The sequence below is a fragment of the Haliotis rufescens genome, unplaced genomic scaffold, assembly GCF_023055435.1.
Source record: "Haliotis rufescens isolate VD_foot unplaced genomic scaffold, xgHalRufe1.0.p SCAF_5, whole genome shotgun sequence".
Classification (NCBI taxonomy): domain Eukaryota; kingdom Metazoa; phylum Mollusca; class Gastropoda; order Lepetellida; family Haliotidae; genus Haliotis; species Haliotis rufescens.
The window spans coordinates 11,726,934-11,742,958 of record NW_025964223.1 but is presented as its reverse complement, the minus strand read 5'-3'; the positions used below and the strand labels follow the sequence as shown (position 1 = coordinate 11,742,958).

Genomic DNA, 16,025 nt, shown 5'->3' with positions numbered 1-16,025 from the left:
AAGTGATAAAAATGGTGTAAAAGAGTGGATAAAAAGCAATTAAAAGCATCAGGAGAAGCACTGGGAAAGCCGCATCTGCACTTCCTGGTATAATAGGGAGTATTGTTTCCTGGCTCTTGAATTTATTAGCAAAGACCGCCTCTTGGCTTAGTCAAAACTTGTGGGCACTGATCGTAGCAATTGCCAACTGTTGTACGTATCCTTTAAAGACTATTTATCCAAATCATGAGCCGGACAAACAGAGAAGACGCCACAGGCATCTCACAGGATGAAAGTGAACTGGAAGAAGGAGAAGATATGGTGTTAGTCACCACTCACCATTCAGACTCTTCAGGGTCAGCTCTTTATCCAGCTGACAGGCCACCTGAAGACAAGCTGAACGAAGATGCTGAGTGTGAGGACCAGAACACTGAAGTTGATGGAAGGGATGAGACTGTAGATGAACAACAGGAACAGCCAACAGAAGAACCTCCAGTTCCACCTGTGGATGTCCCACCAGACCGTTTCCAATGGTACCACCGAATCCGCAACCAAGGAGGTCTGTTCGAGTGCGGAGGCCCCCGAAATGGATGACCAGTGGTGAGTTTGCTCTTTCAGCAGTTACTCAACTGGTTATCTCGAGCAAACTATCTAAGTTCTATCATAGAGGAAGAATTGCTTGAGGGCCAGCCAAAACGTCTCTCTGATGCCCTACTGGATCTGGTCACAGGAAAGAATACATGATGAGGACGTCATTTCACCGAGGGGGGAAGTGTGTGACAGACACAACATTGTACATATTTATTTTATTCACCTTCAGTATCTGCTTTTAAGTGTTCAACTTTTATGTTTAATCACTTGTTAAGATCGATTAAATGTAGTTAATGTGTCCTTCATGTTGTAAGCCTTAACAAACCCAAGCCATGACGTGCTCAACTGTTTGGCCAAGCTAACCCTCAAAGTTGACCCGTTGTCTCACTGCATGTTTTCAGTCTGCACACATTGTTGACACGCGAAATCATCTAAAATCAGGTGAGTTTAATATGTTTGTGCATATTTGTATTGTATGTTATTGCAGTTAAATGTTGCAGTATATTAAACCTATAATACTAAACTTAACTAAACGTGGTTACAATCTATTTAAGTAAATGTGGTAAACAAGACTTATAAATTGTAAGCTTTAGTAATTACTAATATATCACTTTTCATTCTCTTTATTCTTGTATGTATGAGGAAGAGTGTATGTGTTGTTTTACGGAATGGGCTATGTTTTAAATGTTTTTGTGATCAGTTCTGTAAAATTTACAGTCTGTACTATACAGGATCCGGAAAAATATTTTAACGGTATATGTAAATAGTTGTATTACTTATCATGCCTTTAATATGTTTCAGGGTGTAGATACTAGATAGATAAATATATGACAAATCCATTGGCGGAATAAAAATCTCTCACCCATAGCGTGTGTTTGCCTATCACTCATTCGCTGCCCTGCTACAGTTGCTCTCTACAAGGGGAAAACCGGAACGAAGTTTAGTGACATCTGAAACCTCTCTGGAGATACCAGCGATACCTTTGGATATTGCAAAAGGATTAAACTTGATTGTTTCTTTGTCACATGCTTCAATTACCAAAAAACGTTGACAATAGTCTGATCGAATGGATGTATTCTTGTTAGACGAGGTATTGTCAGAATCTATGTGTCTTCATTTTGAACCAGGATGTTGGGGAGCCATGCTGAAAGAAAAAAGATTCAGCACCCCTTTTCCCCATCCACTATTGAGTGTCTACAAGGTCAGTATTATACTGCAGCAGATTTCCAAGCTGCAAAGACCGAGGATAAAGGGGTCGTTTAATCCATCAAATTTGACGCGAAAAGCTATAATTATCTACCAAATTAAGGGTCAAGCTGGTTCGGCCCTTGAAAATTTATTGGAGACGTACAGAATTCGGAGGTCAGCATTACCAGATTGGCCCATGAGCCACCGCCTTCTGGGCATTGGGCTCTAAGCAAGTTTCATAGATTCATACATATATATTAGACATTTTGAACAGATTTGTTTATAAATAACAAATGTCTTTACGAAAAAGTGTATGAACAGGGCATGGCATGACCAGCCGATCGATAGAATCGGGCCTATTCTACCGCCCGTCTAGGCAAAGTTAGGGTCGAAGTGGCGTGTTGGACTAAGGAGCACTCAACCACCAGACTCCCTTCCTCTGCCGACACAGAGTCGCAGCCCACGGCAAACAGACTGCCCAATTCGGTCACTTTTTACGACTAGCAATGGGGTGCTGAGGACACATTCTTGTTTATCTTCCCATGGTCCCTAAGTTTCCTCCCTAACTTGATTCTGGAGTCTACTGAGATATCAACGGAGATAAGTCATAGTCACAGAACTTGTATAAGTCCAAAGAAACCTGACAGTTTTGACAAGATATTCTGAAGGACCAGTGATTATGAGGAAGGAACATGTAACAGATATGTTTAGTGTGCGTAGTAAAATGCCAACATAACTCTCGAAGATAATGAAAGCAAGGTGATCTTGAGCATTAGAAACATAGCGTTTGCTTCATGAATAGAATCCTTTGAAAATATAGTACAATAAATGTAAATAAATGGGGACTGTTCCAGATAGTGATTGTCACTATGCATTATATTATAACAGACAAGGGTAAACATTGAAGTAATTTATTTTGATTTTGTTGTTTGTATAAAAACGTTAAGTAAAATAATCATTACTTATCCATTTGTTGAGTAATTCGACTTTGGTTCCATGTCATTTTGTTGTGTGTCATGTCTTCTACTTTAATGTATTATTGTAAAAGTGCTCTCTTACGCTTCTTTGCTATATTGTTGAATGTCATAATGTACAACCAATTCAATGATATTTACACAACATGTTGAATGTGTTTTTGGAATTGCTAGAACGGGACTATTTCTCGTATGTCATTGAGCATCATGTCTGTAATATATATGTCAACGACATCTACCATATTCATTATGTTAACGACATTGGTGTCCTGGAGAGTGAACTCAATTAAATAAACGTCCTTGAGACCACAGCAAACATCATGTTTGTCACATATGTTACATTTTGTCAGATAAGTTGGATTTTCGCGAATAAATTAAGACTTTGTCCAGAAATAACCTTCCCTAACAGGATTCTATATATCCTTGTGTGACTTTTCATGATAAGTCCATGTATTGTTGAGACGCAAATGCCGAAAAGAGTGAACCATGTGGTGCACGAAATCTGTGAACGCTTAATTGTGAAGTGAAAGTCACGGGATATGGGCAAAAACTGTGAAGTTCTATGATTGCAAGTGCCTACACAGCACCTATAGTGCGATACATGATCAAGTGTCAATATGACTTGAAATATACAAAATAGGGTTTATATCACATAAGGTATATAAAATAACTGATCTTTCTATCTGTATTATCTGAGGCAGTGTGAAGGCTATGTCAGAAAGTAATACACCATCCATAAACTGCCTAATAGAATGCTCAGGGACACTGTAGTGTTTCATGCTCATCGTGATGCAGTCAGAGAAAAATGCCTCGACAAGGGTGATGAACTTACACTAGAAATGACAATAACTAAAGGTCAAAATCATGAAACAGCCCTCCAGAGTATGGCAATTATTTGGGAGGAGGACCTAAAAGTGAGTCGCGGGTATGAAAGCATTTGGCAGAAGAATCAATCGGTAAAAGCCTATAATCCTCCTCCAAAGGAACCTAATCCTAGAAGACCAGACAAACACTAGAAATGTGTAGCAGATGTTGCTATGACAAATCGCACAAGGAATGGCCTGAAAAATACATTCGTTGCACAAAGTGCAATAGACAAGGTCACTTTCAAAATGTTTGTGACTCAAGAACTTATCCGATCAACAGAGTTGATTGTGGCTCTGATGACAGTGCTGGAGACTATTACAGTGTATATTACTATGCATCTTCCCGAGGCAAGGGAGTTAACTGACTATGAAAGGGCAGACCGATCCTTACCTCTTTACAGAGTATTCACAGAAATGGGACTCAAACCTCCCATAGCGAAGTCAGATAAGAAATTCAGAAGTTACACTTAATCCACTTGATGCAGTTGGCATGATCATGTTACCAGTGACAAATGTAGATGGAACTGTTAATGTAGAGTTGTATATGGTTTGTGTAGATCAGAAGCCTCTCCTGTCAGGTGATGCATGTGAAGAGCTAGGCTTGCTTCAGAGAAAAATATGCATTACAGAAGAGTGAGACAAGTATCCTGAGTTAAAGGTGGCTACAGGTACCCTTCCAGGAACATACAGGTTGAAGATTGAGGCTACCTTTTTCTGTCAAGTCAGCTCCAGAAATCTTTCAGCGCATAATTGACACAATGCTAGAGGGAGTAGTCAGAGCGAGAGCTTTAATGGATGACATTCTAATCGGCGGTCAGGATGCTGCTGATCATGATCGTAATATGAAGGATGCAGCTCAGTACAATCTTAGACTGACCTTTGAGAAGTGCCACATTAGCCAAGTGCAAGTAAAATATGCTGGTCACATAGTATGTGAGAATGATCTGGAAGCAGATCCAAGCAACTGCCAGAAATGGAAGTCCCTAAAAGCAAAGTTGAAGTTCGACTCTTCAATGGGATGATCTAATATCCTGCCAAATTCCTGCCTAACCTGAGTGAGACGTATGTGGAATTCTTCTGGGAGAAACAACAACAAAAGTCCTTTGAAAAATTACAAGAATTGTGTAGATCAGCTCCAGTGTTGACTAGGTTTGATGTCAGAAAACCGCCAGTTATACAAGCAGTTATGGTTTGGGAGCAGTACCTTTGCAAGTAGGACATCCTGTTGATTTCTCATCAAGGGCGCTGAGTGAGACAGAGAAACCCTATGCCCAAATTGAAAAGGAAATGCTTGCAATAGTGCACAGCTTCAAGAAGTTTCACAATTACATTTTTGGGCACTCAGTGACAATTGATTCAGATCACAACCGCTACAGAGCACATTTAGCAAGCCACTCCTTTTAGCACCCATGATATTGCAGATAATGATGTTAAGGCTACAACCATATGACCTAACTGTAACCCATAAGCCGGACAAGGATATTCCCAAAGGTGACAGAAGCAGCCATTGAACCAATATTGGTCAATATGATTGAATTCATTGCAGTGACGCCTGTTAGATATCAACAGTTCCAGCGGTGCACAGCAGAAGACCTGAATGAGCTTCACTCCATTATCCAGAAGGGTTGGCTCAACAAGAAGGAAAGCACTCCACATTTCATTCGAAAGTATTGGAATCTGGAACTGACTATATCCGATGGAATCATATACAAAAATATTCGCATTGTGGTTCTTCCGAGCATAAAACCAAAAATTATGAAGCAGATCCATGTTTCTCACCTTGGAATCATCAACTGCAAACGGCGAGCTTGTGAAACCCTTCACTGGACAGGGATGTCATCCCAGATTGATGATTTGGTGTCATCCCAGATTGATGATTTGGTGAGTACACACACGAACAAACAGAAATCAAGCAAAACTCCAGATTATCCGTGGTGTGAGGCTGGCTCAGATATCTTTGAATTTAAAGGTAGTCACTACATACTTAGTGTTGACTGCTATTCCAAGTACATGGAAGTGCACATACTACAAGATATGAGCAGTATGTCAACCAAAGAGGCTTTGAAAAGGCAATTCTGTCGGCATAGTTTTCCAGAAAAGCTGCAGTATTCCTCCAGTAAATTCCAATATTTCTTTCAGGAGAAACTATCCACAGTCGAATGGTGAAGTTGAAAGGGCTGTGCAGACTGTGAAAAATGTATGGACAAAATGTGATGATAAACATCTGTGCTTGTTGGACTATCGCACAACACCATTAAAAAGCCTGTTGTCTCTCACCAGCTCAACTTTTGATGGGAACAAGGTTCCTATAGCACGAGAGGTACTGAAGCCAGTATCATATGACAACAATGACGTTAAGAAACGCCTTGATGGAGATAAAAAGAGACAGCAAAAGTATTACGACCAAAGTTTGGCAGTGACTGTCACGCACTGCTATCGGCAGACCCAGTGGGAATTGCCCCATTTCAAGGCTCAAACACTTGGCAACCGCGAAGTCTACGCTCATAGATAGTTGAGTGAAACAACCGGAATTACAGGCGCATCCGCAGTCATCTTCGTCTATCCACTCATGATGCACATGAGAAATCAGTTGACAGACGAAAGTTAGATCCGCACATAATCTGCGAAGACCTGAGAAATCCACCACAAATCAGCAAAACAGCTGCAGGCAATCATGAGGCTCCTCAACTCCTTGAGAATTCTCCATTGACACCAAAGACAACATTGGACAATAATCAATCTTATAGTGAAGCTAGTCAGCCTAACTTGGAATCTGATAAAGATATATGTACCATATGCCGTCCAATTGTCACGCGAAATGGTCGGGTCAGCTGGGCTCAATGCCATGTTGACCTGTGATTGTGATGGGTTGATATGTCTCAACAAAGAGGGATGTAATATATATGTCAACGACAACGCATTGGTGTCCTGGATAATGATCTCCCCTGAATAAACGTCCTTGATACCACACGACAATCATCGTGTTAGTCAAATATGTTACAATGTCTATTGATGTAACTGTGAAATACATATAACAGTTTAAACTATGATAACTAACAGGTTGCATAGGTTTTGGTAACTTCATCAGCATATGTTTGTAGATATAAGTGAGTGAGTGAGTATGGTTTTACGCCACTTTTAGAAATATTCCAGCAATATCACTGTGGGGGACACAAGAAATGGGCTTCACACATTGTAACCATGTCGGGATTCGAACCCGAGTCTTCGACGTGACGAGCGAACGCTTTAACCACTAGGCTACCAGACTGCCCCTTGTTGATAGTAGACTATGGGCTGTACCTATGCATTATTAAGAGAATTAGGTTCAAATTTCATGCTGAGGATTTCAGTGGAGTCTTTTGCAGACTTGAGATAATTTTGACAAAATATTAAAAAAAGTCATGACTGTGTGAAAAATATATATGAAACATTTGCTGATTTAACAGTTAATTTCACATCTTAGTGTCTTTTTATATGATTTGTGAGACCCGTAAAACTACTAACATCTTCCATCAAGCAGGGAAAGATGTACCCTTTCACAATATTCGGACAGTTTTGTTTCCATTACCTGAGTAAACACGATTCTTATGTAATCAGATGGTGGTTTGAAGTGACATGTTCTTTGCTCTGAACAAACATATATTGTAAATAGTTGCATAACTACTAACAAGGAATATCGCTCGGAAAACATGGAAGCCCTGTTCACCAGCTTCTAGGTGAAATTTGGAAATCTTTGAATAACTGCATCTAACGCTGAAATGTTATTGGTCCGAATTGTCATCCCTTCCCAAGGCAGTCATTTGATTGGATGGTTAATTTTAAGAAAGGAATCATGGATAGTCTGCAAGTGGCTATGAATTATTCCGGTTATTGACTGATCGAGGGGAAGGTTAAGACACTTTCAGTAATTTTATTTTGGCATATATTTGTTATGTTCTGAACATTTGTTTTCTAAATATTTTTAAAAGAATGTAAGATGATAATAATTAATGAATGAACATTGACATAGTGTGTTATCAAATTAAATAGTGTTTATTTGTTCCACACATTACATTGATTCATATTTTGTCCTATATTTGCTGCTACTTATACTTGCTACCAGTACATTGGACAGAGCTGATCTATGATTAAGCTAAACTTCTATTTAAGTTTGAAACAGTTCATCTTTGATCACAAGATGGATATACTGAGAAGTAAATTTCATTTCATTTGCCCATTCATTTTAATAGAACACTCCCTTTTATTTTGTAAGAGGATTTTTCTGCTTTTTCATATCCAAATCCATATTTTATATCCAATTCCGCATTTTATGTCCAAAATCTGTATTTTGTATTCCAATCCATATTTCATGCCCAAATCTATATTTTGCATCCATCTTCACAAGATCAGTTGTTTCATTCTTTGTCATCTGCAGCTTCCGCCTCGGACTGATGCAATTCCAAATGATCCAAAACATAGACTGATAGAAAAGTGCTTTGTTTGTGCAACGTATAGGAGTTCCGTCGAATCTTTTACATTTCTACCAACAGGAACCCTCAACAGCATATGTACTGCTCTCAATCACAGGTCCCGAAAATCTGATGCAAAACAAGCAAAAGTCCACAGCTGGTTAATGCTTCCCTGTTTGCAGAGTCAAAAGGGTGACAAATCCCTTTCCATATTCATAAGAAATCTCTGCCAAAAGCAGAGTCGATTGTACAATTCCGACAATATCATGATCATGTGTTTATGAATCACCATCAAATAGTGATGATACCAGGTGCTCGCGAAAAGGTGACTTAAATAAACAAGTTAATCACCCCACTATTGGAATAACTATGAATTGTTGTCAATGTGGTCAACTTCCATTTGAAATGACTGAACATTTGGGAGTGTGTGAAACAGAATAAATCCAAACCCCGTGGTATGGGGTTTCAAGGGCCCGTAGTGCTAAATCATTATTACAAACTTTACACATATCTTCCTATTCAATATATTATTTGACCACCTCCATGATGTACATAAAATCGACAAAACCCCTTCCATGTTCATAAGAAATCTGTCGATTACACGATTCAGACAATATCATGACCATAAGTTTGTGAATTACTATCAAATAGTGATGAAGCCAGTTGTTCAAGAAAAGGTGAGTGTATCCTGTGCCATCTGTCACAAACACATGCAAAGGCAAGTCAACTGCCCCCCACCCCCCACCCCCCCACCCCCCCCTAAAAAAACCCAGGGAATATATAATACAAGTCACAATACGGAATTGCATCGGACATCATCCTTGATGCATCAAATTTGTTCTCCACATGTCCACCATAAAACATTTTTTTACAGAGGCCTGGAATGTTGTTACCTTGGTGGGACAGCTTCTGAGCAAGAGTCCTATAGCGCTCTTTGAAGTCTTGGTAGAAAGAGACTGCTCGATTGTGATTCACAATTGTAAAATGTAGACACCAAGGGCTGGAGCTGGAGGACATTGCTCGACATAGAGGAAACATTATGCCTCCTTTAAAGAAAAGTACTCTTTCTAATTATCTTTTGCCTTTGACAAACTTGTAAAGCATGCATAAAATATTATGAATGTTCAGATAATACCTTTATTGCATAAATTCCATGCAGTATGCTTCTCATTGAGGAACTATTCATGTTTTTAGCATGGATCAACAAAACAAATCGTCACTTTGGACAATTTCTTGTACTTTGTTTTAGAGTCAATACCATCTGGCTGAGTGCAGGTGGATAATTACATGTCCTACGCATTTCAGTTGACATTCCAATCCACAAGGGTGTTTTTGAACTGCACTGAAATCAGGCTTCAAATTGCATCGAACTTAGTGGTAAATGTCATGTTCTAACTCCACTACAAACGCAACTGCACTCTAAAAGGTATGACTTGTATTAATCCACATGGTACTGTTAGATTTGTTTCGCTTCATGTCCAGCAATATTCAAGCAACTCAAGTCTTTCGGTCTACATTTCATGTTTCATTTTGTGAGGTACAATCGAGCATGCTCTTTCTATGAAGATAGCAATCGACTTTCTTTTGCGTTTGGTAGGGTACGACGTGCCCATCTTTACACTTACACCTGGTATCATCACTGTTTGATTGTGATTCACAAACATATGTTGATGAATTAGTCGGAATCGAACGGAAAGGGTTTTCTCGCTTTTATTTACGGGTGTTTGCATGAATTGGTAAAGTACCAAGAATACAAGCAAATTTAATAACTGACTGGTTTATTCAAATATTCATAGTAGTGCATGCAATAAATCACAAAGACATGCAACTGGCATTAAGTGATCAATTAAGTTTATTTTATTTTATACAGAAACCACATCCGTAATTTGTTGTAGTGCGTGTGTATCTGTCATATTGGCAGGTATCCTTTTACAATGTCCATCTCTGGTAGATAACCAGGAACAAGAACACTTTTGCTGTTAGACATGTGACCATTCAGTGAACTGATTTCATGGTAGCAACATGGTGTATGTACATTGACAGATAGAGATACATAGATAAACAGAACGGGCACACAAAGAGACTTACATTATTCGATTCTGTGCAAATGAATAAGAATATTGGGACATTGGGGTACACATTGGTTTACAGCTAAAAATGTTGAGAAATGTTGACAACAGCGGTCTTTGTTACATGTAGTCTATGGGAGGTGATGGCGGGCGGCTGTTGCTGCGTGAGCTTGCAGGACTTATGAAAGTATTGGTTAAAGGACCAATGATGGACAATATCACAGGAAGGAGAAACACGGCATGCAGCATGCCGAACATGATCACTGTAAACATGATCTTGAAGAAGGAGTTGAAGATGTAGGACTTTGAGAACACCAGCACAAGAATACCCAGTAAGGATGACATTCCACCGTTTAATATGGGACCAGCTGCATGAACAATGGCAGACTCTGTTTTCTCACTCCTGTTTCTTCCTTTTCCAATCATATAGGCAGAGCACACATGCACACTGAAGTCCACCGAGAAGCCGACAGACATGATGAGATGGATCATTGTCACTGAACTGAGACTCAGTCCCCAGATATAAAGGAACCCAAAGATGCCAACGAGGATAGAAACGACGTTAAGGACGACAAGGAAAACCAGAAGAGGATGAGGAAGGAAGATGCAGGTGACCACAGTCATGACGACTAGTGCCACGCCCACAGTTTGTAGTGTACTGGGAAGGATAGCAACATACTGCTCAAAGAAGATATAGGCTGGGTGGAAGGTGTAGACAGAGAGAGGTGAGTTGTCAGCCAGAGCTCGCATTCGAACCATGACATCAGCTTGAGCATTAGAGCCTTTGATATTGATTGATAAAAGATAACATCGGGAAGCTTTGATATTAGTACTGGTTGAGTCAAAGACAACATCCTTATCAAAGTTTGTGGTCATTGAGAGAAATGTTTTCAATCCCGATACAAAAGCTGTGGTGCTGCTGTTGTCATAAGCAGTTGTTTCTCTGTAAGAATCGAACCAGCAAACGAGCGAATTTTCATTTACTCCAGGGTCCGCTTTTGCACTATTGATCAGAGACTCGATATTATCAACAGTATCCTTGTCTGTGTAATTTGTAGTTGGGCCAAACACAAAGGGGAAAGGAAAAGTACTGGAGAAGTATGCATCATTTGTCTCACTATAGGAATGATAGTATGAATCTGTTGAGACCAGATTCTTCAAAATCAAACCTTGTTTGAAGTTCAATGTTCCCCATATTGACACACCAAGGTAGGCCAAGAATAGCACAATCACAATTACCTTCCCCCCCACACACAGTAACATTTGTGGCAGGTACTTTCGTGGCAGTGTCTCAAAGAATCGTTCATCCTGTCCCCTCTCTGTTGGCGGTGAGCCTCCACAGCAGAACACTCTACAGGTAGAGGCATCATCGTTCCTGAGTTGGTTTCTGGATTTAGTTTTGAGGCAGGTCATGCAGTGTCTGTTACTGTCAACCCGACGGCCATGGATGGCAAGGCAGGGGGAGAAGAAGAGGCATTGGTACAGGTAGCAGAAGATGACGGCCACTCCTGTGAATGAGAAGAATATATACAGTATATACATATATAACATATCATGTTAGTTATCAGGCTGGCACAAATGGACGACATGGGGAGAAGGGAGACTGGGCTTTTAGTGAGACAGCTAACCTGCTATACAGTTGAAACCACTAACCTGTATAGAGACAGAAATTCCTCACACTGAGAAACACAGAAGACACGCCAGTTAAGAAAGCCAGGAGATCAGTGAGGGACGTGATGGTGATACCGATGCCAGCTGAGGCAAAGGTCATCCCCATCCTACTGGCCACGGTCTTGTCTCGATGAGGGTAGGTCTCCGCCCAGCTGGACATCAACAGGAACATGTCGTCCACACCGATACCTTCAAGAATAAGAGGATGTGAGTAATGATTTGTTTCACAGTACAGGAGATCCAAAGTTTCGAGAATGTCACTGGTGTGGCAAGGAAACTTAAATATAATATATCTGACCTTTAACCACATACCTTTTCTCTGTAACTCTATTATCAAACTATTTCAACGTACCTATGATAAGAAATGGTGTTACACCGACGATATTGACAAACTTTACACCACAAAGGCTGACAAGTCCAAACGATGACAGGATGCCAAATCCAGCTGCCATAACGCCAGCCCATGATGCCAACGTCCTCGATGACACAACATCCCCGCCAGCAACAAAAGTGGCATAAGTGATCATCAACGTGAACGTTACAGAGAAGAACACGATGTCTCCATTTGTGTTTTTGTTCAACTCTGCGTCTAGCGAATGGGAGGCGGCATAGTTTATCCTTGTAGACATTGTGCCTAAAGTTGCTGCTTTTTTCAGGAACTCCTCTTCCCAAGCTCTCGCTTTTGCCTTGTTAACCGCTGAATCCATTCGTAAATTAAATGAAATACTTAGGTACTTTGCAGACACCAGTTTTCCACCTGTCGAAGCAGCCTGTCCAAGAAATGCTGATATGTCTATGTTATTCCAGTTTGGGTAGGTGATTCCACCAGACAGATAAGCATTATGTACAGCATCTGTTGTGAGAAACTCTCCTGAAGCGTAACAACTTCCATTTTGTCGAGCACAGACATCAACATACTTGATCACCAACCCCTCATATGTAGTACTGATATCTTTTATTGTGCTAATATGGTGACGTATTTCTTGCATGGATGCATTGGACAGGATGTTCCCATATGTCATGCTGCTTATCAACAATCGGCCATACATGTCAAGAGCCGCAAGTGCATATCCGCGGTAGTTGCTTCCTGTGGCGTCTGGGAACGTGGCCTGGTACTGAACTCGGTCTTGTGATGCTCTGCTGTTAATGGGCGTGTAAAGGGTCTCTGTGTCAGTCTCGTTGGACAATGTTATCATACCACAGCTGAGACCAAGGGTTACTGAAAGTGAGGCAACTACCAGTACAACTGGGTAGGTGCCAATGAAAATACCGATTTTTTCAAATATTCTCTGGAAGAAGGCGGACACACCCTCAAAACATTTATTGAAGGAGCACATCCTGGTAGCTGCGCATACGCTGTTACATCTAGAAAAAGATGAAAATGGGATAAGGTTAGAAGAGGTACCAGCATGACTAAAACACGCATAGAACTGACGATACCCGTTTCACAGGTTGTGAGTGGACAGCAGACACAGTGCAGAAGAGGTAAATGCTGACAATAAGAACAAAGGTCTGACTTGAGCTTTGATAAGCTGAGGTAAAATTGGGTTCAACATTGCGTTCAAGATCATGGCACTTGTATAGCGAGGTGCATTGATGTGTGTGTATGTGTGGGTGTGGGTGTGGGTGTGGGTGTGGGTGTGTACTTGTGTTGGTCTGGATTTTCCCCGCATTGCCTCGAGACACTGGACTATAAGCCAAAACAATGCCACTCAGAGTTCTGTAGTATCATCCATCTAGGGAAAATTAAACATTTGACCAATTCAGCTGAATCCGTAGAAGTTCAGGCAGATATTGACGGATTTATAAATAACCCCCCCTAATGACGTCACACACTGATCACACGCTGCACTTTATTAGACTAGCCATTTTGATACATAGCATAAAAAACGTTTTTATTGTACCAAAAGGAAAATGTTAGTATACAATGATTGTAAAAACATATGATGACTATTACAAAGCTAAACTTTTTTTTATTAAAGGAATGATGCAATTTGTAAACCTTATTTTCCCCAAAAGCCAAGGACTTATAAACTATATTTGAATTTAAGAATAAAGAATCAAGATGTAAAATGAAATCACTTAAAGACCTTTGAACTCACTTTAGCCCAAATCTGATATGAAATCTAAAGAAGACAATGCCCAAATGAATTGTGTAAAAGACTGAATGGTAAAATTCACTGTTATCGAAATAACAGTATCAAATGTGTAGGATGATGATGCATATAATGCAAAAATATCCAATTTGGAGATTAAAGTCGCCATACAATCGTTGAAACGTAATGGGTTTCCTGGAATAGATTTAATATCTAATGAGTGAATTAACATTTAAAGTCACATCGGCAGTATTTGATCCGAATCGTGACTGTAAATAAATACACATAAATAATCAATACATTTCGGCTTCATACAGACCTGTCAACATAAAAAACCCAGCAAATAACTAGACTCTCACAGATAGTATTCAAAACTAGTATTTCATCATACAAACATATCTGAACATGACAATACATGATGAAAACGGGCTCCAGATCGCCAGCAACGAACGAAAGATTACCATACTATGGAACGTGGGGACGAACAGCACCTTTGGTACCTGCATGGATCCCAGCAGGATTTACATTATCCCTTCAGGTGTTGGCAATTATTGAAAAATTTAGCCTATTTAAAAGAACACATATTCGATGATTAATACCGTGGCAGTAATAAGTATAATTTGAATAACTTGGTCTTACAAACCCTCTCCACTGGAATAAAAGCTGATGAACATCTGAAAGGTTCATTTCATATTATATTTATGTAATCCTATTTATCCAAATACCAAACTTAGGTGTTGCATCAGACTCATCTGTCACGGGCAGCCTTATTACCATTCTTAGGAGTGTTGGGAGCCTCTTCTCAAGTGGATTAAACTCAAGACTTACGTAAATTGGTAACGGTAACAGTATGATACATCTGCTCAGATTGACATCCGGAAGGGATTCTCAACTATTGAGAACATTTTTTTGTTGTGCATTCAGAAATGGTCGTTTACTCAAAAGTAATGACAAATGGAAGTTGGGAGTTATATATATTATAACTACCTAGGATTGCAAACAGACTGTGCTGGTCGAATGGTATTAATTCACTTGTGTATAAAGCCAATAAAACAATATCTGAACTGTTTAAGATATTTGACTCACAGATATTCATCAGAAATAGAAGGTCACTCGAAAGCAGAATGTATAGAACGGTTTCATGTTAAATTCTGTAAATTTGTAACTGGAATCATTGGAAATCATGTAACTAATGTAGCAGTACTTGGTGAGTGTGGTAGATATGGTTTACTGTTTATTATCAAACAAGCCGTATCAAGTACTGGCTTAAATTGTTGATAATGACCACAAATAGCTATCCCAAGCAATGTTATCTCTTAATGAAACTTAATCGGATTTCTCAAGAATTAGTATGTTTTTTTCGCCGCTTTTAGCAATATTCCAGCAATATCACGGCGAGAGACACTATGAAATATTTATATAAAATTATTTATTTATTACTTCCCCACAATATATCAATGCCTACACTTTTCCTCCGGAGACGACCGACAGAACATCAGTTCGACTACTGCAGATGAATTTCACTATCTATTTAAATGTCACTATTTATATAAAATTTTATTTGGCCAAGCGCGTTTAAGTATAATCGTGTGTTATGTCCTACAAGATTAAAAGAACTAAAAACATCTTCTACTCATAACATAAGAGAGAGTGGGTATTGTTTAACGCCGCTTTAGCAATATTCCAGCAATAAGGCAGCGGGGTATCCCAGAAATGGGCTTCACATATTGTGTCCATGTGGGCGATCGAAACCGGGTCTTCAGCGTGACGAGCGAAAGCTTTTACCACTAGGCGGCTCCACCGCCCCACTCATAACATAAAATAGTATTGTGTATCATTCCAATACAATGCGTCTGCCTTTCGTGCTCGTGGGTTTCACCGAAGTGATAAACGTCTGAGACCTGCATCACTTCGGGCTTTCCTCCCACATTAAGCTGACACGCCGCGATATAGCTGGAATACTGTTAAAAGCGGCGTTAAACACAACTCACTCACTCACTGTAATTATGTACATTGCTGCATATGTAAATATTCTTTAAAATATGCTCTTGTACCAAGGTGGGAAGATATAAGAATAAATGACTTGACTTATTAATGACCACAACAACAGCAGTTTAAACATGCTAATGTAGACAGTGTATTG

At 39.7% G+C, this 16,025-nt stretch overlaps 1 protein-coding gene across 2 annotated transcripts in view; it reads right to left on the bottom strand.

Annotated features, from left to right (window-relative positions):
- Positions 1 to 9,875: 9,875 nt before the first annotated feature.
- LOC124111004 (patched domain-containing protein 3-like) overlaps positions 9,876 to 16,025 on the bottom strand; it is a 34,897-nt gene continuing 28,747 nt past the window's right edge. For both annotated transcript variants that reach the window (XM_048384485.1, XM_048384484.1), the window contains exons 2-4: positions 12,139 to 13,151; positions 11,769 to 11,975; positions 9,876 to 11,623 (exon numbers count right to left, since the gene is read on the bottom strand). In XM_048384485.1, the coding sequence (XP_048240442.1) occupies positions 10,236 to 11,623; positions 11,769 to 11,975; positions 12,139 to 13,123 (2,580 nt within the window). In that variant the 5' untranslated portion in view covers positions 13,124 to 13,151 and the 3' untranslated portion in view covers positions 9,876 to 10,235. The remainder of the gene's footprint in view (positions 11,624 to 11,768; positions 11,976 to 12,138; positions 13,152 to 16,025) is intronic.